The sequence below is a fragment of the Chiloscyllium plagiosum genome, unplaced genomic scaffold (assembly GCF_037043375.1).
Source record: "Chiloscyllium plagiosum isolate Xiang-an unplaced genomic scaffold, Cpla_swu_hap1 HiC_scaffold_12, whole genome shotgun sequence".
Lineage (NCBI taxonomy): Eukaryota > Metazoa > Chordata > Chondrichthyes > Orectolobiformes > Hemiscylliidae > Chiloscyllium > Chiloscyllium plagiosum.
The window spans coordinates 41,197,948-41,225,545 of NW_028270150.1; the positions used below are offsets into that span (position 1 = coordinate 41,197,948).

The 27,598-nt window shown below is 38.6% G+C and overlaps 1 protein-coding gene across 5 annotated transcripts in view; it reads right to left on the reverse strand.

Annotated features, from left to right (window-relative positions):
• Positions 1-27,598, reverse strand: part of cip2a (cellular inhibitor of PP2A) — a 71,542-nt gene that overhangs the window by 42,792 nt on the left and 1,152 nt on the right. For 4 of the 5 annotated variants that reach the window (XM_043701060.2, XM_043701064.2, XM_043701059.2 and 1 more), the window contains exons 2-9: positions 25,893-25,996; positions 17,208-17,355; positions 14,374-14,483; positions 13,513-13,607; positions 9,551-9,647; positions 4,939-5,061; positions 2,812-2,957; positions 1,445-1,520 (exon numbers count right to left, since the gene is read on the reverse strand). In XM_043701060.2, the coding sequence (XP_043556995.2) occupies positions 1,445-1,520; positions 2,812-2,957; positions 4,939-5,061; positions 9,551-9,647; positions 13,513-13,607; positions 14,374-14,483; positions 17,208-17,355; positions 25,893-25,994 (897 nt within the window). In that variant the 5' untranslated portion in view covers positions 25,995-25,996. Of the gene's footprint in view, positions 1-1,444; positions 1,521-2,811; positions 2,958-4,938; positions 5,062-9,550; positions 9,648-13,512; positions 13,608-14,373; positions 14,484-17,207; positions 17,356-25,892; positions 25,997-27,598 lie in introns of those variants that run through there. The other variant, XM_087992706.1, reaches the window with a different exon arrangement.

The following is a 27,598-nucleotide window of genomic DNA, read 5'->3' on the forward strand; positions in this document are numbered from 1 at the left end:
GTTTTTGCAAGTACAGAAATAATGGCAAATGGGCAAGATTTTAAAAAGTACAAAAGATTAAGCTATAATGATTAATATAATTGCAAAGTGACAAGCAGTTTCATTGTCATGCTGTAACATTTTTTTCATACACATCAAGATGTCTCAAAGCATATATTAAGGGGCCAGTGATCATTAAAGATATGGGATGTGTAAAATGGGGTGAAGGCAAAAGAAAAAGTCCAATAGAAGAGCAAGTGCCTTAGAATAGATTTTCTGCAAGCCAGGAAACAGGTTGAAAAGCAGGATGATTTGATAGGAAAGGGTAGGTGTGCAATGGTTAAATGAGTATCATCAATAATGGTGCAAAGGAAGCCAAAGATACAAAATACCCTGGCTTCAAAGGAATTAAAGATTGCCATGGTAGAATGTGATGGGTTTGATACTTCAAAGAGAAAATCAGGACAGTCAAATTACATGAGCACAGAAAGCAAATAAAATTTTGAAAGAATGGAGGCTTCAAAATGCAAATAAACTCACAGCCTGCAGTATTCTGAGTAAGATGCAAGTGATGTAGTCATGTTAGAGAAATTGAATAGAGATAGAATACCTTCAGCACTGCAAAAGCACAATGAGGGGTGAAAACAAGAACACGAAATGAGGAAAATTATTGTATACATTACTGCCTTCAAGTCAGGACAAACTTTTAAAATTTAAGCAATTATGTCGATTACAAAATAATTCTTTATATTCATTCACATGACCTGTGCATTACTGAACAGATCAGGATTTATTATCCATCCCTTACTGCCCAGAGGGCAGCTTTGATTCAACCACATTGTTGAGGGTCTGGAGTCACATAGGCCAGACCAAGTAAGGATGGCAGTTTCCTTCCTTAAAAGGACATTAGTGAACCAGATGGATTTTTCCAACAATCAGCAAGAGTTTCAGTCATCATTTGACTAATTCCAGATATTTATTGAATTCAAATTCCAACATCTGTCAATGCAGGATTTGAAACAGTAGCCCCAGGACAATACCAAATCTCTGGATTAACAGTTTAACAGTAATACCATTAGGCCATCACCTCCCAATAATTATATGTTATGTAAAATATATTATTATAAGTACAGGATGACCCCCATATACATAGAATCATTTTTCGCGGATTCACTTACCTGCGGTTTACCACGGCCGGAACATATTATAGGGAATGTTCCAGCACCAGGGACCAGGTGGCTGCCGGGAACATATGTTTCCCATTTAAATAAATGGGTTTGCTCCCATCTGCGGTAAGTCCTGGAATGTAACCCCCACAGGTACAGGGGTCTACTATAAATGTATTAGATGCATATCCTGAACAATAATAATAAATACCAAATTTCAAAACATTTTTCTAAATTAAATAAAAATTAGAACATTTATTCTTACATTTGTGATATATTGAAAATTAAACAGCTCATACCTTGGCTGCTGATTCAGAATCCTTATCACGCAAAAGACCTAGTACTTGACACAGGCATGATTTAAAATGCTCATACCTAATAAGGAAAGAGAAAAAAAAATTACTTTGTAAAAAGATGGCTTTATCCTTCATCAATTAAACTCTTAGCTGGTAAAACAATTACAAGAGGAAGACTGTCAGTTATTTGGAGTTCGAGAGAACAAAATTCACTCCTTTGTCAATCTAACTGCTCTTCTCTCTCTCTTTGGGCTCTATCTCCATCTACCAATTACCTCTTACCCCCACCCTACCTTCTGAATGTAAACCTATATTTTCCTAGCTACCATCAGTTCTGAAGAAGGGTCACTCGACCAGAAACATTATCTCTGAATTCTCTCCACAGATGCTGCTAGACTTGCTGAGCTTTTCCAGCAATTTCAGTTTTTATTTCTGGTATTATCACTTGACTGTTGATCATTTGGTGGAATTTGAATTCAATAAAAATCTAATGATAACAATGAATCCATTGTCAATTTTCAGGAAAACCCATCTTGTAGATTAATGTCCTTTAAGGAAGGAATCTACCACCTTTACATGGTCTGGCCTAGGTGGTGACTCCAGACCCACAGCAATGTGATTGATTCTTAATTGCTCTCTGGACAATTAGGGATGGCCAACAAATACTGACCCAGCCAGCAATTCCCTCAATGAATAAAAAAAAACTGAATCTCAGATTTTAGGTTCAAGAGTTGAGCGTGCTATCATTGTGCCGAGGTTGTTGAAGTTGCTTAATAGTTTTAACTTAATCAAATATAATCTCCACTCTTGATAAGTTTCCACAATTGCAGTCAAATACAAAGAACAAACTTGTATGGATATAACATTTTCCACATCCCTAGGCCAGTCAATTGATTACTTTTGAAGAATGTACAACATTGAGAAATCTGACAGTCAATTTTAGGAGCAAATTTATATAAACAGTAGAATGAGAAATGACTAATGAAGCTATATTGGAAGGATAAACATTAGTCAGAATACTAAGCGAGACTGCGTCACTTCCTTGGACAATAAAAATCTTTTACATTCATGTGAAAAAGCTGACAGAGCCTCTTTATAACATGCAATTTGTAAAATATCACAGCTGACGAAAGCTGTACTCTATCAGTTACACACAGAATATCCTGGAATATGCTCTCAAGTCTGGAGTGAGATTCAATTTAAAACTGATTGCGAGGTAACAGATAGACATTTCAGGAGTTAGAATTGATAATTGCTGAAAGCAGAGAAGAGCTGAAAAGTCCATCAGTACACTCCTTAGATTTTCCTTTTTTTCCCCCACAAGTGTCTCAAATCTTTTAAAAATGTAATGCAGATCAAAATAACACTACCTTTGGAGGAAATCTGCAATCTTAGGATTCTTGAGGAGATCCATCAAAAGATCTACAGTATATTTTCTGGTTAATGTTCCATCTCCATTCACTAGAATATTAAATATAAGTTGAAAAGTCTGGTGGATGTTCTTGGCATGAAACAACTACATTAAAACAAGAATATAGAAAACAATTAGTGAATGGATATGCTGACATTTCATTCTATTAACCAACATACCTACAATAATTTGAATAGATTACTCTGCTTCTTAACATGTAACAGTTCCCCAAGAACACTTGAGAAAGTTGTATTCCTGACTGTCAGGAGGTACATATGGATCTCGGAGATGTTTTAAAACTCTGCCTCCTCACCTATTAACTACATGCTCATGATGTACAAATATCCAGCAATACCTTTAGGTACAACTGGATCTTGAATTTTGATTAAAATTGCTCACTCGCTACTGCTCCACCAGACCCCCACCAATTTTAGTCTCCTTCCTCACATTTTCAAGCTGAAACTACACTACTTGCAATTTTCAAGACACCTCTGATCCGGATCGGAGCTTATGGCCCATTTTCTCCATAATTGCCTGTTGCCAAGTCCATTGTTGCTGAAATCAAATCAAAATGTAATTTCTCCAGACTGCAGCTAAATGATTTCCTGGTTGACGTCCTAATTTCTACCCTCCACAAACTTTAAGTTTGCCTAAACTCTACTGCTGATATCCTATCTCATACCAAATGATCCCCTTGTCATAACTCCCAGCTCACCAAGAGCAGGATTTTCAAATTTCATTTCTTTCAAATCTCTCCGTGTCCTTGCCTCCTCCATATCTCTAATATCCACCAGCTGTACAACCCTCTAGGAACTCTGGTCTGAATACTCTAGTTCACACTAACCCCAACCTACTCCAACATTAGCTGTTATGTCTTCAGCCACCTAAGTCTTAAACTGTGCAAACACTTCCCTAAGATTATCTGCCCCTTTATTCCATTTTAAGTCATGCTTCTTAAAACCTTTGAATCTCAGGTTTCTTTTCTTTATAATCTTCTTCTAATTACTTTCTTGTGAAGTATCGTGAAAAATTCTATTACCTTAAAGCACAATTAAATGAACACTTGCATCTTCCTCATGTTATTTGTGCCATTTTACTTTAAGCTTATGCAATCCAAACTGAGATATATGAAGGATCCAAATTTGTATTTTTTTGTGGTTTGGAGGAAACTTCAATTGAATAAAAAAAAAAGCTCTTCAGTTGTGGATTTGCAGAAGTCTTTGCTGAAATTAGATGTGTAAGACAATTGGCCCTGAAGAAGGCAGATAGCTTAGACAGTTAAAAATAAAGGTTACTTGGTAGAAAAAAAAGTTAAGCTTGAAACGTCCTGACCCAAGTGGTTCTTTTCAACCCTGAAGAGGCCACTTGATGCTAAAAGCATCTAAGTTCAGTTGAAGAGGCTAATAGATTCTTATGTATACAAATAGGAAGGTTTTAGAGGGAGACGCGCCAATTGCTGGCAAATTGGGTTAGATCAGATTGGGATGTCTGGTCAGCATGAACGACTTGAACCAAAGTGTCTGTTTCCATGCTGTATTACTATGGCAATTGAAGCGTGTCAAATTAAGCATTATAGATGTCTCTCTCTCTCGCGTGAGAGGACTATAAAGACAGGCTGTTGACATTTATATCCTTTGGCTTATCAAACAAAACTTTTAGATAGAAGAGTGAAAGGAGACCTTATTGATACAAAGAATTTTTAGGGGGTAGATACACAGTTTGTTTCTCCCATAAGGAGAGGTTAGGATCAATGGGCATAATCTCAGGCTCAGACAGAGATGAGGAGGACTTTTTTTTTTCCTCCTCAAAGAGTAACAAATCCGTGGAATCTTTACTGCAGTGGGCTTTCAAGGCTTGGTCATTAAGTATTTTCAAAGCTGAGATGCAGAAGTTTCTAAGCGTTAAGGGAATTAATGGTTATAATGATGTGCAGGAAAGGAAAGCTGACTATTACCATAGCAACTATGATCTTATTGAATGGCCTAGTCCTATGTCTTATGGTCTTAAAAGATGAAAATATGCTTCAGCAAACAGGAGGAGTCTAATATTTTTCAATGATTGATATGGAAGATATTTCAGGTCTTACCTTTTCTCCAACTTCTTCGTTGAGGGTTAGGCTTGCCAGTATAGAAAGTGCAAAAACCACCACTGTCAAACTACTATGAGCTAAGAATTTAATAAGAGACCTATAAAATCCTTTTAAGTGGCTCTGTGGAAATAACACAAAAGTGAGAACAAATGAATATTTAATCAACTGCTTCCCAAATACCTTCTTTTACCAATTAGGTAAAATTTGTTTTTCCTGATTATGAAATCTCAATAAATGGAAACAATTCATTTCTTATGCTCTGTCCAGAGCTCTCAAGGTTATAAGTATCTCCAAATCTCCAAACAACTTTCATTTCTACAATCCAAGTCCCTAATTTCTAAACAATTCTCATGAGCTTATTTCACACTCTATACAATGCCTTCACATCTGTGCCAGGCCCAGAGCTGAAAGCAATACCTTTTTAAAATGAAGCAGAATAGAATAGTGGACAAAAATACTTTCCTCCCTGATGCTCTCAATGCATTTTATGCTAATTTTGTACAGAAGGCCAGTGAAACAATGTCCACTTGTCCCGACAGCCTCGGATGCACCTGTTCCCTCAGGTCACCGCTACAGACATCAGATCGGCTTTTTTTTTGAGTGAACCCACAGAAAGCAACTGGACGCAATGGAATCCCCAGCTGTGCGCTCACATCCTGCGCGCACAGCTGGGGACTCCATTGCGTCCAGTTGCTTTCTGTGGGTTCACTCAAAAAAAAAAGCCGATTATGTTATTGAGGCATGTTGCATGAGTTTTCTTCGGTACTGTGATGATAGTGGTCGGTCTTGAAGCAGGTGAGAACTTCAGATCATAGGAAAGAGAGGTTAACGGTGCCAGCGAATACTTTTGCCAGTTGGTATGCTCACATCCTGCGCATACCAACTGGCAAAAGTATTCGCTGGCACCGTTAACCTCTCTTTCCTATGATCTGAAGTTCTCACCTGCTTCAAGACCGACCACTATCATCACAGTACCGAAGAAAACTCATGCAACATGCCTCAATAACATAATTACAAAGTGCTTTGAGAAGTTAGCCATGGCTCAAATCATCTCTAGCATCTGGGCCGGCCTTGATCCCTTACAATTTGCCTACCATGGCAACAGGTCCATGGCAGACACCTTGTCCCTGACCTTACGCTCACTCCTGGAATATCTGGATAACAAGGATACCCACATCAGGCTCCTAGTAATTGACTGCAGCTCCCCCTTCAACACTACAATTCCAATCAAACTAATCTCCAAACCTCAAGACATAGGTAAATTCTCCTAGATCAGGGGTGGGAAACCTGCTGCCTTAAGGCCACATGCGGCCTTCTAGGCCAGTGTGTATGTCCTTTTGAATGAATCCAAATTTTGCAGAACAAATCTTTTATTTTTTTATTAATATGTTTTTTTCGTCCTTTATTATTTTTATTTTAACCTTAAAATGAATGGTATTTTAAATACCAGAGAGTAAAAGAAAATTCAACAAAATATTCCTCACAGACTGTGAATTTTGAAGAATATATAATTGAAGTTTCTGGGATGCGGCCTTATTAGATTACAACTAACATAATGCGGCCTTCCAACATGAAAAGGTTCCCCACCTCTGTCCGAGATGCTCGATTTCCTGACCCACAGACCCTAATCAGTGAGCACAGGCAATAGCTCCTCTTCCACAACTATCCTCAACATCACTGCTCCACAAGGCTGCGTACTCAGCCCCTTACTATATTCCCTGAACACTCATGATAGTGTGGTCAAATTTTGACCAAACTCCATCTAAAGATTCACTGATGACAACACTATTCCGGATGCATCATGGCTTGGTGTGGCAACTGCTCTGCCCAGGACCATAAGAAACTACAAAGTTGGGAACACAGTCCAGTCCATCACGCATGCCAACCCGTCCATCCATTGACTCCAACGGGAGAAAAAAAGTTCAACAGACAATGGAGTGGATAAAGGTCAGCCAGGAAGAATGAAAATCTGTTAATGGAGATTATTAGGGGCTGACATCACTCACCCTTTTCTAGCATACATAGCAACCTTTTCCTAGCTACAATCAGTTCTGAAGAAGGATCACTGGACGTGAAATATTAACTCTGCTTTCTCTCCACAGAAGCTGCCAGACCTGCTGAGGTTTTCGCTTAATTTCTGCTTTTGAAACAAAAGAATATTTAAACTTTGAAGAATGCAAGCAACCAGGTTTTCATAAGTTGCACTGAAGGTCATAGTGGAAAATGTTCAAACAAGACTACACCTATCAGAGGACAGAAGGCATTACATAAACATGATGCAAAGCAGTGAAAGCAGACAGCGTTGTCAGTCAATGCTAGGATTTTAGCCCGAAAGAACAGGAAGCAGTGACAAAAGTTGTTTAATAATCTTATGCAAGAAATGAGAGACAGTGAATTTATCAAGTGCCATGTCCATTGATCCAAGAGTATAAACTACTACTCAAATTATTGCAATCCCACCAGCAAGCGTCAAACCTAATAACTCACAAACATTTGGCTATATTGCAAACCTTGCACTCTCATCTCAAAAATGGCATTCATTGCAAATAGGATGACAATAGTCACATCCTTGACTAACACACATCACTTGCCTTTACAAAAAAAAATGGAGTGCAGCCAGAAGCTGCAGGTATTAATCAGAGAGGACACAACTCCATGCTGTTCATGGAGGATACAGTGACCCTTCGTATTGAAAATGCCAAAGCAGAAATCGTGGCTAGCTGTATAAGCAGCTGAAAACAACAAAATTCTCATGTCTAATGTTTCTTCCTAAATCTCACTTTCTCCTCATCCCATCATTTTGTCCGATACATAAACTGTAGATAGCATAATGAACCTGTGACTTCCCTCGTTTTCTCTTACCACAAGATTATTTTTGCGCCTTTGTGTTTTCAGATAATAAAGAAATGCAACCTGGCCAGACTGTTGAAGATGACCAACAAACAAAGTAATAAGGAAGACACCCTGTTATTTAAGTTCACATTTCTAGCCATCAGCTCAAATACTGACAACATGGCGGGATAGGGAATTGGAGTAGAGGTTACCAATGCTATCAAATAGCCTTCCTTGCGTTTTACTTCATGGCTGAAATCCTGTTGGGCATAGAGGACTGATACAAAACAAAGACGACATGGCTGAAACAAAAGGTACTGCACATTGACTTGCATGATGCAAAGTTAAACTACTGGAGAAACTCAGCAGGTCTGGCAGCACCTGTGATGATGAAAGCTTGCATTTCTAGAGTGCCTTTCAAGACAACAGGCAGCCAAAAAAAATTACATTTTGAATTGCAATCATGCTTGAATGAAGGAAGAAGTGTCCTCTAACTGTTTAAGACAATTAAGCTAGATGTTCTGACCAATTTATATTGTGCTATTTCGAATGGACAGTATTGGGAGCAAACATGTAAAAAGCAAATGACAAAATGAATATTTTATAAAATGATTGAATGTTGCATTGCACAGCATGTATTGCACTCAGGTTTTGACTTGGTGTTGCAATAAGGGGAAGATGCTGGCAAAAAGTGATGTCACTGGACAAGTAATTCAGATGCCCAGGTTAATGCTCTAAATGCTTTCAGGGCATTGATTCAAATCCTACCATTGCAGCTGGTGGAATTAAAATTCAATTAATGGATCTGCACTATTCTCCTGTTGCTGCCTCCAATCAGACAAGCTGGCCACTGGTTGTATTGTTTGTCATTTGAAGTCTAATCTAAGGCAGCCAAAACACCATCCATCCTGATGATAGAACAAAGCTTTGAAGTGTAGCAAGTAAAACAAAATTGCCATACAAAGACAGCTGTGCAACAGTGGTAAAGTAACTGGACTAGTAGTCCAGAGGCTTAGGTTAATGATCTGGGACAATGATTCAAATGCCACCTCATCAGCAGGTGGAATTTAAATACGATTAAATCTGGAATAAAGAGTTAACAATTATTGTAAAACCCCATATTGTTCAGTGAAGGATATTTGCCATCCTTATCCAGTCTGAGCTAAATGTGACTGTAGACCCACACTAATGTGGTTGACACTTAACTATCTAGCAGACCATTCTGTTCAAGGGCTAGAAATGGGTAACTAATCCTGGCCTTGCTGAAATATCCTCCTCTCACAACAAAGTTTTTAGTGATTCAAAAAGTTTAAAAAAAAGTTCTCTCAATTCTTTCATTTGAGATTGTTAAATTCATCAGGAAAGTTTTATCTCTGAGCAGACTTGAAGTTGGAACTTACTGCAATTATTTTACTTTGGTACACAGGCACAAGAGCAATTTTCCAAATACTAGTGATCAGTGAAAAAGAGAGATTTTATTCCATTGATCTGTTTTCATTTTAAACAGGCTAGGCTTACATAAGGGAGGAATAAATAAGTTGTTAAATCCAATGCACTAGTTAATTATTATTAGCAACATTATATTAAGCTAAAGGGTAATGCAATCATATTAGTTTGTTTTTCTGGAATTTGATTAAAGTGCTCAAATTTGAATTCAACACCTTTTCTGAAAAGGTTTTTCAAGTTTCAAAACTGCAGTCCCAAAGCTGCTCAATTTGACACTGTACCTTTAACCAAAACTAAAAATTTAGATTGAAGGAATAAATAAAGTTCTCACCAAAGATTTTACATGGGCTTGAACAGAAAGGTTGTGACGACACAGGTTTGCCATCAGTCCGAGACATGGCATAGTTAGCTGATCTTCTGAGGCTTGGCTACATTAAAAAGAATTGACATTAAATTAGCTCTTCTATAATTATTCCACTGAAGACAGCAAGATGTCATTTTAAAGTGAAAAAATGCTTAATACCAAGCTTGCAAATAAAAATGGATTGGTCATTCTCCTAAAAAATAACTAACAAATTAGAGCTGGTAGACACACGGCTATAGTGCATTCTGACAGCCTTAGATAAACAGAATTGAATTTTAATCCATCGGATAGAGAAAAAGTAGTAAGCTATTCCGCCCATTGAGGCTGCTCTTCCATTCAGTAAAATCATAGTTTGATAACTTTCAGCTTCACTCTCTTGCCCTTTTCCACATAACGCTATTCCTTTATTAAAAATTGGACCATCTCAACCTTGAATACACTTAATAACTCAGCCTTGACTGCCCTCTGCAGTAAGGAATGCCTCAAATTCATTACCCTCAAAGAAGTTCCTCTTTACCTCTCGTAATTTCCTTATTCAGAAAGATTTTAAATTTCAGTGCACACATGCCCAACCTACTCAATCTCTTTTAACGCAACCTCTTTATACCTGGTAGCAGCCTAGTGAACTTTCTCTTGATTGCCCCCAATGTCCGTAAGACTATGTGATATAGGAGCATAATTATTCAATTTGGCCCATTGAATCTCCTCTGCTATTTGATCATGACTGATGTTTCTCAACCTCTTTCTCCTACCTTCTTCCCATAACCTCAATCCCCTTACTAATCAAGAACATATCTCGGTCCTTAATATATTCAATGACTTGGCCTCCATAGCCTTCTGTGGCAATGAGTTCTACAGATTCACCACCCTCTGGCTGAAGAAATTCCTCCTCAGCTCAATTCTAAAGGGTCATCCCTTCACTCAGGTTCTAATCTCTCCTACTAGTAGAAATACATTCTTCACTTTCATGCTATCTCAGTATTAAGCAAGTTTTCATGAGATTCCCCAACACTATCAGTTCCTCCAATTATATTCTTAATTTGCAAACTTAGAAACAATGCATTCAGTTCCTTCATCCAGATCATTATTGTATAAAGTGAATAGTTGCAGTCCCAAAATGACCACTTACAGAATTCCACTCGTCACCAGCTGCCATCCTGAAAAGGACTCCTTCATCACCACTCTCTACTTTCTGCCAGTCAGCCAATCCTCTATCCATGCCAGTACCTAGCTCCTAACGCTATGGGCTCTTATTTAGCAGCTTCCTGTTGCACTTTATCAAAGGCCTTCCAGAAATGTTCAGTTTCTTCATTTCTTTATTTCCATTAGTACGTCTTCAGCCTCATTCTTAAGGATTCAATATCCACTCTTTGCTTCTCTATACCTAAAATCTCTTGAAATCTTGTTTTGTTACTGGCTAACTTACTCTCATATTTCATCTTCTCCTCCTCTACTGCTTATTTTTAAGTGGTCCTCTACTTTTAAAAGGCTTTCACTCAGCTTCACCAATAGTATATCTCGCTTTACATAAGGAGCTCAACTTTGTACCCCAACTTTGATGTGACTAGTGCCTTGTACAGTTTAAGTAAAGCCCCCTTACTTTTCTATTATCCCTTTGAACCTTCCATCCGCCTTCCCAATTATCTCCTGAACTTGGACACTAGCACTTTTGTGATTCATGTACAAGAACTCCCAAATTGCTCTCTTTCTCAATTTAAATAATAGCAAGCTTTCCTGTCAAAGTCCATAACCTTACATTTTCCAACATTATATTTAATTTGTTAAGTTTTTGCTCACTCACTTAGCCCGCTTACGTCCCTCTGCAGACACTGTATCATCCTTACCGCTTACCATCATACATATTTCTGCTTCATTTGCAAACTTCACTACTGAACATTCACTTTCCTTATCCAAGTCAGTTATAATAGTTGTTACTCCGACACTGATCCCTCGTCACAGGCTGCATCCTGAAAATACTCCTTTCCCAATTATCTATCCTCTATTTGTTAGCCAATTTGTTATCCATGATTTTAAAATGAAATCCAACACAATGGTTTCTTACCGTGTTAAGAAGCCTAATATGTGGCTACTTGCAAACTGACTAGCACTTAAAAAAATGTTGAGAACTCTCTCAAGTTAAAATCTTCAACCAATTGATAGCATAATATGGTCGTTTATTACTACTTGTTGAAAACTGTGAAATTAGATGTATTAGACTTTATGTACAAATTTGTTCTAACATGAAAAAGTTATCCATTTGAAATTTAATGTCCCAAACTTAACAAGACAACTAAATTGAGATCTATATGTTTACAAACACTTCCCTGAATAAGCAGAAATTGAGGGGCCTGAAAACAGTCAAAACAACTGTAGCTTCCGTGATGTTTAGTATATCTAAGTAGCGGGTAATAGCCACAAGAAGATACACATCAGCTTTCTCGATTGGGTAATTATAGCTTGGCTATATTTAGCTGTTACTGAAGTTGAAAGGGATCACTGTGTTGCTGTAAGCTTGATTATCTAGTGCCAAAAATTACAACATTCTCTCCTTTTAGTCGCAGTACAATTTTCTTACAATACAAAAATTACAAAATGAACCAACATCTAATTCTCTGAATCTTAGATAATACAGCCCATCATATTCACTTCCTATTCTTGTTTGTAACCATTTCTATTTACAATTATTACCCTTAACAGGTTCCTTGAAGAAATGTAAACTCAAATAATATACAATACATCCTTATTTCTTTGGTTTAAAAAAAGATGAAAACTTAGTATTTCACGTCTCAAATATCACAAAACTAAACAGGAATGTTAGGTGCATGTGGCATTATAGTAGAGGAGACAAACCACTGAGTTCTGAATTGGCTAAATGTTGTGGTTTGAATCAGATATGTGTGCAAAAATCTTTGCTGGTATCAACTGCAAAAGTGAAGACATGGATTCAGCAGCCATAAAGATGGACAAGTGTTGGCAGACAACACTATGGAGGTGAAAATGCTATGTTGGTGATGGTCTGAACATTAAGCAAGAAAGTAACACTGAATTCAACTTGACAGAGGAGAGGCATGAAAGTACTGGTGAAATAATAAAATCTCTGCCTTATTTTTCGCTGACATTAGGTTAAAAGAAATTTTGACTTGTCCAAATATTGATTGACAATCAGAAGGTCGTCCAAAGGTCGCCTTATAGCAGAAAACAGGTGGTTTTGGCTGTCAATAGATGCACACAGAAGCTTACCCATTGTTTGATCCTTAGCAACTTCAGTGACACAAACTATAAATAATGAATAGAAGAGAATAAAGTCTTGAAACCTCTGAACAAATGGGAGGTGACAGTGACTGTGGGATGTGAAATTGTTAGTATACAAGCACATATTTTCATGGAACAATAGCCTACTTTCTTATACAGAAAAGGTAGTAGAGAATGTGAAAAGTTAAAGAATATAAATACAACATAAGAGTTTCATCAACGTTGACCAGATTAGTCTTTGCACCTTAAGTTGATTGAAATTTCGACTGGAGGAATTTAAACACAGATTGGCAAAAGTCTTTTCATGTATTTGCATCACTGAAACATATTTAAAGATGTTGGAGCAATGTTCTCAGCTGGTAGTAAGCAGTCTAGTGGAGATTTGACAACTATTTACTTGGATAAGGTGGAAACATTATGATAGGAAAGATTATTGGTCGAAGGACAGGGGAGAGGTGGGTATATACTGTTTTATTTGTTGAAGCGAAGGATAATGAAAAGCCAGGTAGTTTGAAGGGGTCCATAATAGGAAGCAATTGGAAATGGTCACCAATAAGTAAGACATGATGGTGACGACGATAAGTAAAAACTTCAATACCATGGCAATATTAAAACTGCATGTTATGAGAGTTGCTCTATTCAGGTTGTTAATACTAAGACAATAGTTATAAACTTACACTTGTTTCATCAGGAAAGTAATCAGTACATCAACATTTGCACTACAATGAAAAACTCTGGTATTGTACGTCATTTTCTGTAGAAGCTGCAGGCTCTGTCAAAAGAGGTCAAATAATTTATTAAAATTCAAAACTGCAATCAATACGGATATTGAAAAAGTAAAAAAATCTTTGGTGCTCAAATTTTCATGAATTATTTTCAAGAGCAAAATTAAACTGTCATCGAGCTGTATTAGTAAAGGCTTAAATATATTTATGTGACACTAGTTTTCAGAAAAATTCTTCATACCAAATAAATAACTTCATCACAAGCAAAGTAAAACATCAACAGGCCAGGATTGAAAAAAATCCTCACTATTGTGCTTTACACGACTTGACAGATTAAGGATTAAAAATTTAAAGTTAAACGGAGTCTGAGCTGTTGTGTAATGCTTAAGTATCAAAAACGGCAGGTCAGGCAGTATCTGAGGATGCCTATCTTGAAGAAGTTCTCCTCCTCTGTCTATTTGATTTTTCCTGCTCCTCGGATGCTGCCTGACCTGCTGTGCGTTTCCAGCACTATTCTAATCTTGACTCTAATATCCAGCATCTGCAGTATCCTCTATTCCTGATGAAGGGCTTTTGTCCAAAAAGTTGATTTTCCTACTCCTCGGATGCTGCCTGAACTGCTGTGCTTTTCCAGCACCACTCTAATCTAGCATCTGCAGTATCCACTTCTGCCTATCAATAAGGGCATTCAACAAGATGATTTGAGTCTGAAATCGAAAAGGGCATAAAAATATTCCCCCAAATTTCTAAAAATTAAACATCTTTCCTCTCTGAACCCCATGCAACTTGAAAAAGTGGACTGTTGATTCATACCTGCAATACAACCTGCTCATTTGGAGTCGTACTGTAATGTTGAACTACTGTTGCAAGTGCACTGATAAGATTGTATGTGTGCAAAACCTCTCTGCTTTCACTGTCTGATGCTGCAAAAAAAAAAAAAGGGAAACATTGGAAAAACTGGTACTGATGACAGTTGCAACAATTTGAAATATTTCCATGTTGAAATTTCAAAGTGCAATACAATGACTGTGTAGTATTAAATTTCCAAATGCTTTATATTGCAAGGAGTCACTACACTCACAAGAATGATCACGATTTAAATTCTCATCTTAGGTTGATGCCAAGGTGAGGTCAGACACTTCCATATAATGGATTAGATTGAAAGAAATACAAGTAAATCATTAAACATTCCTTCCAGATGAAACAGAGTCTTGGACAATGAGAATGAAAATGAGATGAAAAATAAAATCTCCTGTGATTGTATAGGAAGGTGCAGTGGTGGTGGTGATGCTTAGGGATGATAGAAAAGTGATCCAGGGTGTCACAGAAAGAATACAGAGGCTAAGATGTGTCTGATGGGGCATCATACTGGAAGTGGCAGAGAATGAATAATGAAGTAATGAAGCTAGTGAAATTGAAAAGTGAGGACAAAGAAAACTATATCATAGTTCTGGGAGTGTGGGGAAGGGAAGAATACATATGCACCTTTGTGTCAACCACAAGTGGGGTTGGGGGAAGCTAATTGTAAAAGGAAGACAGGTACATCAATAGCACCACTAAAGATAGGATCATCAGAACACAGACTGGGAAACTGAAACATTGGAATGTAATCCATACAGAAAGCAATGGTGAAGAAATGAAGTTGAAATATCTGTGGATATTCGTAGTCTTGGAATGAAATTTATATAACCTAATGCAGGAAATGAAGACAATTAAGTCATGTAAGAGTCAGAGACTGAATAGGTGAATGGGGAGAGAATGATGAAAAATGGAACCAAAACAATGAATGGTCCTCATTCCAGGTGAGCACAGTAAGTAACACTGATACAGTGTGCAATGTAACAAAAAAAAGTGTTGTGGGAACACGCACACTCAGTCGTTCTGAAACGATAAATATTCCATAGACCCCAATAATGTAATACACAGCCTATGCCCTGTTAGATACCCATAGCCACAACCTCTGTTTGGAGGAAGGGAGACAAATGAAAGAAGAAATAGTTTAGCAGGTGAACATGCTCAGCCAGGAGGAAAAGGTGTTGTTGTGGTGGTGATGGTAAAGGACTAGGATTATTTGGGATTCCATCAAAGGAAGAAGCAAAGAGCTCTCACACCATTCCTGTGGAGGACGGAGGTGTAGAAGAATTGGATGTCCTTAATGAAGAGGCAGCATTTGGGGCGGCACGGTGACTCAGTGGTTAGCACTGCTGCCTTGCAGTGACAGGGAACTGGGTTTGATTCCAGCCTTGGGCAACTGACTGTGTGGAGTTTGCACATCCTCCTCGTGTCTGCGTGGGTTTCCTCCGGGTGCTCCAGCTTCCTCCCACAATCCCAAGATGTGCAGGTTAGGTGAATTGGTCATGCTAAATTACCCATAGTGTACAGGAATACGCAGGTTAGGTGCATTTGTCTGGGGTAAATATAGAGTTAGGGGGATGGGTCTGGGTGGGTTACTCTTCGGAGGGTCGGTGTGGACTTGATGGGCCAAAGGGCCTGTTTCCACAATGTAGGGATTCTATGATTTAAGGCTACAAACCTGGAAGTTGTTGAAAGGACATACAGTGATAAGATGAATAACCAACATAAGTGGGAAGAAATCTCAAAGGAATGTTTAGGGTCTTGGATAGTGTGGATGAAAAAGATAAGATGGAAAACAAAAAAAGTGTTATATCTTCTGTGATTGTATGGGAAGGTGAAATGATGGTGGTGGGGGTTTGCAGTGATAGAGAAGTGATCCAGGGTGGCCCAGAAAGAATGCAGAGACTAAGACATGTTTGATGGTGGTATCATGCTGGAAGTGGCAGGGAATGAATAATGGAGTAATGATGAAGTCCCATCAGAATAGGAGGACTAATTCTCTTCAACAAGTACATAAACTAACAAGTTATTTTCAAAACTATTCAGAGCAGCTCCTGCAAGAAAAGTTCTAAAACAACTTTGTGCGTTCCACTAGTTATTTTATACTTATTACTATTTGCACTGGTTTTCAAGTATTTTGGTGTTTAATATCATTTTTTTCAGCTTCATATCTGAACTAATGTTTTAAATCTTTGCAATTTTACCCTTCTATTTCCTTCACACTGTCAATTTTATTTTGATCATGGTCAATCACATTACTCCATGTACATCTCACCATTTGTAGAAACATTTCCACCTTGCAAACCATTAATACAAACTATTTTCTAAATTTGACTTTTTCAAAAATGACAGAATTTGTATTATATACCTGTTCAACACAATAGCCCAAAATCAGTGATTTAATTCCCGAGGACTTATTTTTATTTTATGAGCCAGACAGCAATGGAGACTGTGTCACTGAATACATTCAAAGTCGGGTTAGAACAAGAGAAGCATGTATTGAGGGTGCAGACAGGAATGTGAAGTTAAAGTCAAAATCAGATCTATCAAGATCTTGAATAGTGTAGCAGTTCAAGGGGCCAAATGGCCTTCTGTTCCTACTTCTTGTTCTAAGCACAATCAGTTTCTCTCTTACTTTTTACACACAGTTGTATTTATACATGTAATTATTCAAATGCTGATATTACAGTATTAAATTTATAAGAATGCCACATTATATTTTTGTCTTCCCAAACATAAATAGCTGTAATTGATCAGGGCATTCAAGTTAATCAAGCAAAATAAAATCATACCCAATTGCGTTAGCAATCCAATAATCTTTAGAGTTAGTGTCACTTTTACATTTGGATCACCAACAAGTTCCACAAGGCTATTCAGACATTCACTTGGCAAACTTTGATTTGTTGCAAATATCATTACTGCTTTTGTCCCACAGATTACCTACAAAGACAAAACAAATTCATAATTGAACTCCCAAGACACATATGAATTAGAAATATTGTCAAGAACCGTATGTTGAACATATATGACAGCACTTCATATTTGTTTGTCTAGAAGCTTTTAAATCAGTTGCCATTTTCAGAATCACAGAAGGAGGCCATTTGGCATATCATGTCTGCACCAGCTTTCTGAATAAGCAGGAGTCATTCTCCTACCTTTTTCATGTAATCTTATGCATTATCTAAGCAATCATGCAATGTTCACTTGAATGCCTCAACTGAATCTGCCTCCAACTCACTTCCAGGTGCAGTACAAATCAGAGCTGTGAGGATAATGTTTCTCTTATGTTGTATTTATTTCACCAAATTACCTTAAAACTGAGCCCTCTCCATTAAGTGAGAACAGTTTTTCCATCTCTACTCTGCCCAGGCCATTCATGATTTTGCAAATCATTATTAAACATCTATTTAACAGATACTAAACATCCCATAGCCTTCTCTTCTCCAAGGAAAATAGGCCTAACTTTTCCAATCTTTTCATTTAATTTTACTGTCATGTATTCAAGTATAATGTCGCCATACTTGCCGCCATATTGGGTACAAATACCTAGATACAGAATCTTAAGGTTAAAAGAAAGAACAAAGTTAAACATTACTGTAATTATATTATAATGCAAAGCATAAAAAAAAAGGTTAAAAGTTACACATCGCAGACATTCTTAAATTTAAGTAGAAAATAAAGCTAAAAGTTCAAACATTACAGTCTTTCTTAAGTACTTAGCCACGGGGGAAATCATTGAGACCGGAAGTCTACGCTGAGGCAACGCAAGGCTGAGAGACCACCAAGCTGGGCCAAGTGACTGCCACGCTGGGCCAAGTGGCTGCCCTTCCCTACTGGTATCCTGATATCTGAAGATTCTTATCCTTGGAACTGTTTCACATAAACAGCTTTTGCACTCTTCAAAACATTTACAACCTTCAAGTGAACTGTACAAAAATTCCAATTGAGGTCTAACTATTGTCTTGTGCAGAATTTTTATAACCCCCTTTTCAATGTACTCTACTTCCTATTGATAAATTTTAAGATACTGGATTTTTTTTAAAAACCGTGCTTTCCATTTATCCTGCCACCTTTAAGGACTTATGCACAAATACATCCAGATATCTTTGCTGCTGGAAACCCTTTAGGATAGTACCCTTTACTTTCTATTGGCTCTTCAGCTTTTTTAAGTTATAATCTTCCACTGTTCTATCTTTCATTGAGGAATACAGAGGAACTTCAATTATTTGAAGGATACAGGTGGGGAGTATTTTATTGAGTTAATTGATTGTTGGATTACATAGTTTAGCCAAGCATCAGGACCTTGCGATCTTGCCGGATTATCCGAAATTTGTATAATCCAATGCCGGATAATCAAGGTTCTTCTATATATGCAAATGACAGCATGTTAAACTGCAATTAAAACATCAGGATTTAGACATCCTTAAGACTGGAATGTTAGTGATCATTTGAAGAGTAAGAATACACAATAATGCAACAATAACTTTAAGACAATTATCATGCACTTCCGTGACAATGTTACAGTTGAAAGATATTATTTTATCAGAAGGAATCTTGAGCCACGTAGGACACGATGAGTACTACTACCAGAATCAAATGAAAACAAAATCAAATCCCTGTTGTACCAAATAGATACTCTGGATATTTTGCTAGCATTTGACTCTATTATCCTGTGGCAACCATAAATGATGGGTCTCAATTCCATATAAATCCTTAATCCATATATCAACTTTTACCCCTCACAGGACCTAATACAAAGCGAGCAAAATGTGAAATGTGCATTTGCTGTCAGATAACTGTGCAACTCAGTTCTTCGAACTAGACAGCTACAAGGCCAATTTGTAAAGCCTTGAGTGTTACCTAGAATATGGGCAAAATCCAAAAATAAGAAAAAACAGTTATTAGCCTACCATTTTACCCAACTGAGGTGAAGGAGGAATGTGGGGGAGAAGGGGAGTAAGAGGGAGATTAGTGGAAGAGGTGGAGAAAGGGTGGGGTGGGAGCAAAGGAGGAGTGGAAAGAATGGAGAAAGGAGACAAGGGCAGCAATGAGGGCAAGTTAACCAAAATAATCAAATGAACCAACCTTTTAGCTTCGAATGCATTCTACAGGCAATTAATTGCTAGTATGATGTTACAACCAATCTTCAATGACATTCCGAGAGAATGATTTGGAAATGTCAGTGTTGGACTGCAGTGTACAAAGTTAAAAATCACACAACACCAGATTATAGTCCAACAGGCTTACTTGGAAGCACTAACTGTCAGAGCGCTGCTCCTTCATCAGGTTGTTGTGGATCTTATAGGAGATCATTGTACACATTGGTACCAACAATATAGGAAGGGAAAAGGATGAGATTCTGAAGGAAGAATATAGAAAATTAGGCAGGAGTTTAAAAAAAAAAGATCCTCAAGGGTAGTAATATCTGGATTACTCCCAGTGAGAAAGTCTATAGCCTTAAAACTTGTCCTTAAACATTTAGACTAAAATGTAATGTTGAATTATAGAACAAATTTACTGCACACTAGAAAATAGACAGGCAGGGAGGGTAAGGCAATTAAGGAATATTTGTCTTAACATCAATGAATCTGTAGAAACAGGACACCAGGTGATAACATTCCCTGCTGTTCCTTTGGTGAAATTAATAACAGTGTTTGATTCTGACCTTGAAACGAAACTCGGTATCAATTAACTTTGCACCCAAATTATTGTCCTTCACTGTTATCTGTCTAGTTCAAAACATGCAGTGCTTTTGTTAACTTTTTGTACAAAGAAAGTCTGTTCATGACAGTACAGCTCTTATAAACTTTGGTATAAAGGTAGCCTGTTTGTGGTAGTACAAGAGAGTAGCCTGCTAGGGCTCCTGAAGAAAGAATGATATCCTACTGTCCTGGGTTAGATTAGATTAGATTACTTACAGTGTGGAAACAGGCCGTTCAGCCCAACAAGTCCACACCGCCCCGCCGAAGCGCAACCCACCCATACCCCTACATTTACCCCTTACCTAACGCTACGGGCAATTTAGCATGGCCAATTCACCTGACCTGCACATCTTTGGACTGTGGGAGGAAACCAGAGCACCCGGAGGAAACCCACGCAGACACAGGGAGAACGTACAAACTCCACGTAGTCAGTCGCCTGACGTGGGAATTGAACCCGGATCTCTGGCGCTGTGAGGCAGCAGTGCTAAGCACTGTGCCACCGTGCCGCCCTTTCAATTTATATTTCTGTATTTTAAAGCATGAAAACCTACAGAGGCATGGCACTCATCCACAGATTCAATCAATAAGCACATTGACCTGGACCTAATATACCGGCCACTGCAGTGGACAGCTGGAACTGACAACCGGAAGCGGCAGATACAAATCACTATAAATGCTGGAGGAAAGATCACAGAAGCACTTCACAGGAGGCTCCCAAGCACTGAGGATGTCACCTAGACAGGGGACGAAACGTCTGCAACACAAATTCCCAGCTCGGCGAACAGAACCACAACAATGGCCATGGTGTTGCATTACCTGCTCTTCACAAACAATTTAGATCCATACAACCATCTTCCATTTATTGCTAATGTGCGTTGCATTAGTATTTCCTCTCATGTTTGATACTTAATAGATTCACATTTTAGTTAATGGCGGAAAGCTTGGTTAAATTGGATTTACTTAAAACATAGGTTCATGTTATCTAGAAAAATAAGGGAAGGAATTCTTTTTAAATCAACCTTACTGCAACCAATTTAGCAGTTGGGTGAAGAAAGAAGAGGGGGGGGCAGTTCTTCCCTCATCAACTGGGAGCTTAACAGTTTGGGATATCCTGTCTGTAACTGTAATGAATTAAGGAAACCCACCTTGGGTCTGGTCATAACAATGCCATACTAAATATTATTATAGGAAATAAAAGAGCATAGTGCTTGGGGTAACATACTAGCATAGATTGGTTGGCCTGCAGAAAACAGAATGAAAACTGGGCTCTTGTCTGTTTGGCAGGATGTGATGAAGTGAGTCCTTCAGGGGACTATACTAGGTTTTCAACTTTTTCCAATTTACATCAATGACTCAGATGAGGGAGTGAAAGCATGGTAGTTAAATTCACAGATGGCATAAAGATGGGTAGGAGAGTATATTGTGAAAATGCCATAGGTTGCAGACAAATAGTTGAGTGGGCAGAAAACTGGCAGACGGACTCATGTGGGAAAATGTGAAATTGTTCATGCTGGCAGAAACATTAAAAAAGTAGACTAGTTTTAAATTCCAAGTTGCAGGAGGGGCCAAGTGTTCTCAAAACGTTAGTCTGCAGGTACATTAATACGAGAGGCTAATGGGATGATATCCTTCATTAGGAGAGGAATTACAGAAGGATATTATGCTTCAGTTGTACTGAACATTAGAGAGATCACAACTGAAATACAGCGTGCAGTTTTTGTCTCCTTAAGACACAATCTAAATGTATTGGAGATAGTCAAAAAAAACTTAACACGATTGTTACAGAGAACGAGTAGGATGTCTTATGAGGATAAATTGGACAGGCTGGATACATTCCTACCGATGTTTAGAGGAGTAAGGAGTCACTTGATCAAGTTTTTAAAAGATCCTGAATGATCTTATAGAGTCATTCAGTATGGAAACAGACCTTTCACTCGAACTAATCCATGTTCCCAAACTAAACTTGGCCTACTTGGCTGCATTTGACCCATATCCCTCCAAATTCTTCCTATTCATGTACTTAACAAAATATTTTTTTAAACATTCTAACTGGACCAGTATTCAACTCTGCAGTTCATTCCACTCTGTAAAAACGTTGCGCCTCAAGTCCTTTTTATATCTTTCTCTTCTCACCTTAAAAATATGCTCCCTAGTTTTGAACTCCGCAACCTTAGGGAAAAGGCCTTTGCTTTTCACCTTGTCTGGGCCCCTCATGATTTTATAAGGTCATCTCTCAGCATCCTATGCACAATGAAAGGGGTGCCTGGCCTATTTGGATAACTCAAACCCTCCAATACCAGAAAGATCCTTGGCAGCACGGTGGCACAGTGGTTAGCACTGCTGCCTCACAGCGCCTGAGACCCGGGTTCAATTCCCACCTCAGGCAGACTGACTGGGGAGAGTTTGCACGTTCTCCCAGTGCCTGAGTGGGCTTCCTCCGGGTGCTCCGGTTTCCTCCCACAGTCCAAAAGATGTGCAGGTCAGGTGAATTGGCCATGCTAAATTGCCCGTAGTGTTAGGTAAGGGTTAAATGTAGGGGTATGGGTGGGTTGCGCTTCGGCGGGTCGGTGTGGACTTGTTGGGCTGAAGGGCCTGTTTCCAACCCGTCCACGCCGACCCGACATCCCAATCCAATCTAGTCCCACCTGCCAGCACCTGGCCCATATCCCTCCAAACCCTTCCTATTCATATACCCATCCACATGCCTCTTAAATGTTGCAATTGTACCAGCCTCCACCACACCCTCTGGCAGCTCATTCCATACATGTTCCACCCTCTGCGTGAAAAGATTGCCCCTTTTATATCTTTCTCCTCTGTGGTGTAAAATTCCAAGCAGTGGAATGTGGTGAAACGGTTAAAAATTATGTCCCAATACATGTGTGAATCTAACCGGAATGGAGGTGTTGCTTAGTCCCGTGTGAATCTTCTTATCTGTATGTAACCAGAATGGAATGTGTTTTTTAGCCTTGCTCTGCTGTTCACATGAATGTTTATATCTGGAAGGGAGTATATCAGCTGGAAAAGTCTCCAGTTCGGTGAGTCTGCTCCGGGGTTACGTTTAACCGCCGAGCGTGGGTTGTTGGCAACCGCTCTACGAGAACTGACGGCTCCCAGTTTTGGTAATATGTAGAGTGAGTATAAGCCAGACCCGTTGTTTGGACCTGGTTGTGGCGACGATGCGGGGAATAAAATGCCCATATTCTAGCAGACTCGCCTCTTGGTCGTTTGTTCTGTGTCAGACTACTCTCCTACGAACCTGACCTTGAGAATTTTTTAAAACATCCTCTCACCCTAAACCTATGCCCTCTCGTTCTGGACTCCCCAACCCCAGGGAAAAGACTTTGTCTATTTATCCTCTCCGTGCCCCCCATAATTTTGTAAACCTCTATAAAGGTCATCCTTCAGCCTCTGACGCTCCAGGGAAAACAGCCCCAGCCTGTTCAGCCTCTCTCTGTAGCTCAAATCCTCCAACCCAGGCAACATCCTTGTAAATCTTTTCTGAACCCTTTCAAGTTTCACAACATCTTTCCGATAGGAAGGAGACCAGAATTGCACGCAATATTCCAACAGTGGCCTAACCAATGTCCTGTACATCCGCAACATGACCTCCCGACTCCTGTACTCAATACTCTGACCAATAAAAGAAAGCATACCAAATGCCTTCTGCACTATCTTATCTACCTGCAATTCCACTTTCAAGGAGTGGGTCTCTTTGTTCAGCAACACTCTCTAGGACCTTACAATTAAGTGTATAAGTCCTGCTAAGATTTGCTTTCCCAAAATGCAGCACCTCACATTTATCTGAATTAAATTCCATCTGCCACTTCTCAGCCCATTGGCCCATCTGGTCCAGATCCTGTTGGAATCTGAGGTAACCCTCTTCACTGTCCACTACACCTCTAATTTTGGTGTCATCTGCAAACTTACTAACTGTACCTCTTATGCTCGCATCCAAATCATTTATGTAAAATGACAAAAAGGAGTGCACCAAGCACCGATCCTTGTGGCACTCCACTGGTCACAGGCCTCCAGTCTGAAAAACAACCCTCCACCACCACCCTCTGTCTTCTACCTTTGAGCCAGTTCTGTATCCAAATGGCTAGTTCTCCCTGTATTCTATGAGATCTAACCTTGCTAATCAGTCTCCCATGGGGAACCTTGTCGAACGTCTTACTGAAGTTCATATAGATCACATCTACTGCTCTGCCCTCATCAATCTTCTTTGTTACTTGTTCAAAAAGCTCAATCAAGTTTGTGAGACATGATTTCCCACACACAAAGCCATGTTAACTATCTCGAATCAGTCCTTGCCTTTCCAAATACATGTACATCCTGTCGCTCAGGATTCCCTCCAACAACTTGCCCACCACCGAGGTCAGGCTCACCGGTCAATAGTTCCCTGGCTTGTCTTTACCGCACTTCCTAAACAGTGGTACCACGTTTGCCAACCTCCAGTCTTCCGGCACCTCATCTGTGACTATCAATGATACAAATATCTCAGCAAGAGGCCCAGCAATCCCTTCTCTAACTTCCCACAGAGTTCTCAGGTACACCTGATCAGGTCCTGGGGATGTATCCACTTTTAACCGTTAAGACATCCAGCACTTCCTCCTCTGTAATCTGGACATTTTGCAAGATGTCACCATCTATTTCCCTACAGTCTATATCTTCCATATCCTTTTCCACAGTAAATACTGATGCAAAATACTCATTTAGTATCTCCCCCATTTTCTGTGGCTACACACAAAGGCCACCTTGCTGATCTTTGAGGGGCCCTATTCTCTCCCTAGTTACCCTTTTGCCCTTAATATATTTATAAAAACCCTTTGGATTCTCCTTAATTCTATTTGCCAAAGCTACCTCATGTCCACGTTTTGCCCTCCTGATTTCTCTCTCAAGTATACTCATACTTTCTTTATACTCTTCTAAGGATTCACTTGATCTATCCTGTCTATACCTGACATATGCTTCCTTCTTTTTCTTAACCAAACCCTCAGTTTCTTTAGCATTCCCTATACCTACCAGCCTTCCCTTTCACCCTGACAGGAATATATTTTCTCTGGATTCTTGTTATCTCATTTCTGAAGGCTTCCCATTTTCCAGCCGTCCCTTTACCTGCAAACATCTGCCTCCAATCTGCTTTTGAAAGTTCTTGCCTAAAACTGTCAAAATTGGCCTTTCTCCAAATTAGGACTTCAACTTTTAGATCTGGTCTATCCTTTTCCATCACTATTTTAAAACAAATAGAATTATGGTCGCTGGCCCCAAAGTGCTCCCCCACTGACACCTCAATTGCCTTATTTCCCAAGAATAGGTCAAGTTTTGCACCTTCTCTTGTAGGTACATCCACATACTGAATCAGAAAATTGTCTTGTACACACTTAAGAAATTCCTCTCCATCTAAACCTTTAACACTATGGCAGTCCCAGTCGATGGTTGGAAAGTTAAAATCCCCTAACATAACTTCCCGACGTTGGAACTCGGTAGTGAAAGTGCAGTCATTGAATATTTTGAGGTAGAGGTAGACAGATTTTCATTAAACAAGGGAATCAGAGGTTATCAGAGCAGATGGGAATGTCAAATTCAACAAACAGTTCAGCCACGCTTTTACTGAAAGGTGGAGCATGGTTAAGGGACTGAATGGCTCATTGCTACTCTTGTTTTGTATATTTGAAGGTGATCACATACACACGCATATAAAAATAACACACACATCCCATGTCTATACAGAACATTAGTTAAATTTTTCTTCCACGCATAAAATGTTGTACTTACACCTAATTGTCTTTCTAGTTGAAAAACATTATTTTCAGTTCTCGCATTTTTGTACTGGGTAATAGCCAGTAACAAAGATTTCATGGAAGAAGTTGGTTCCATTTCTAGGTAACAAGAAAAGGGAATTTAACAGACATACTTCACAATTTTAGTGGCGATAATATCAAAATCTCTAATCACTATTTGTTTTCATCACTATGTAAACATACATTATAGCAACAAATCTCAAAACAACATTAAAGCACAGGAGGCCATTCAGCAAATTTAGTCCTGCTGGCTCTCTTCAGAGAAATTCAATGAGTTCCTTTCCTCTCATGTCATCACCCTGTAACTTTATTAGCCTCAGACGCCCATTTTAGAATTATTTATCCCAACTTCCAACACCTTCTTGGTCATTACCATTTAGAGTAAGAAAAAGTTTTTTTCTTCCATGCTCTCTAAATCTTAAACCCACCTCCCCTTGTTCTAATGCCATCAAGTAATGGAAATAGCTTTCATTCACCTCACTTAAACTGGCCATAATCTTACACACCTATCAAATTAACTCAAACTCCTCTGCTCCAAGGAAAATAAACCCCGCTTTTTCAACATAATATTGATGTAAATTTTCTTTTATTTGTGAATGCATTTTAGGAAATTTATATACACACTTTCAAGCGTGGTAACCAAATCTGGATGTTAATCTGGAGTTCCGGCCTATCCCTGCTTCTGCACTAATATCACCATTTGTGAAGCTTAAGATTATGTGTTTTTTAACAGTTCTGCAGAAAATCAAATAGTTCAGTTTAAAATTATTCTGATGTATGAATGTCAGAGAAAAATAAAAAGGACATTAAAATCATTATCATTTAAAATGACAGACATGAGCCAGATCAAATCCTGCATGTTGAAAGAATACTGTATCTTCTTTGATATCATTCAATTACACTAATTACCAAAGACAAGCATCACAGTGGCATTGAAAAATCTACTGCAAAGCAATCAAGATAATATATTAAGACAGCTGAAATAATCCATTAGGAGAACAATATGATCAGAGCGCAGTTAATAATTCTTAACAAAAAGGGATCAATAAAGAGTAGCAAAATACAAATCCTAATAGTCATTGTACACTATGACAGCAAGGTTTGATGTTGCTGTTGTCATAGTGTACAATGACTATTAGGATCACTGAGAAATGAACATGAATACGTTATTTAAAACAAAACAAAGAACAGCAGATACTGGAAATTCAATAAAAGCAGAAATTGGAGAAACTCAGCAAGTTTGGCAGCACCTGTGGCATGACCCTCCTTCATAATCTTACTCCGTTATTGTTTATGTCTATTTTCCTTTTGAAGTAGAATGTATGCAGCCATCTTTTTGACAACATTATGATGTAAATTACAATACTGGATTATGATGGAATGCAATTCAAATTTAGCTTGTCACAATTTTTGCAGGCACTCTGAATAGCAAAATCACTTTAAATTCTGCTTAAACCAGAATGTGATATAACATAGTTGCTGTAACTTTGCTATTCAAAAAAAATATAATTTTGGCATTTTGTCCTGGAGTTTATAGAATCATACAGCACAGAAACAGACCCTTCAGTCCAACCAATCTATGCCAAACATATTCCCAAATTAATCTAGTCATACTTGCCTGTTCCTGACCTATAACCCTTCAAACCTTTCCTATTAATGTACCTATGTCTTTTAAACATC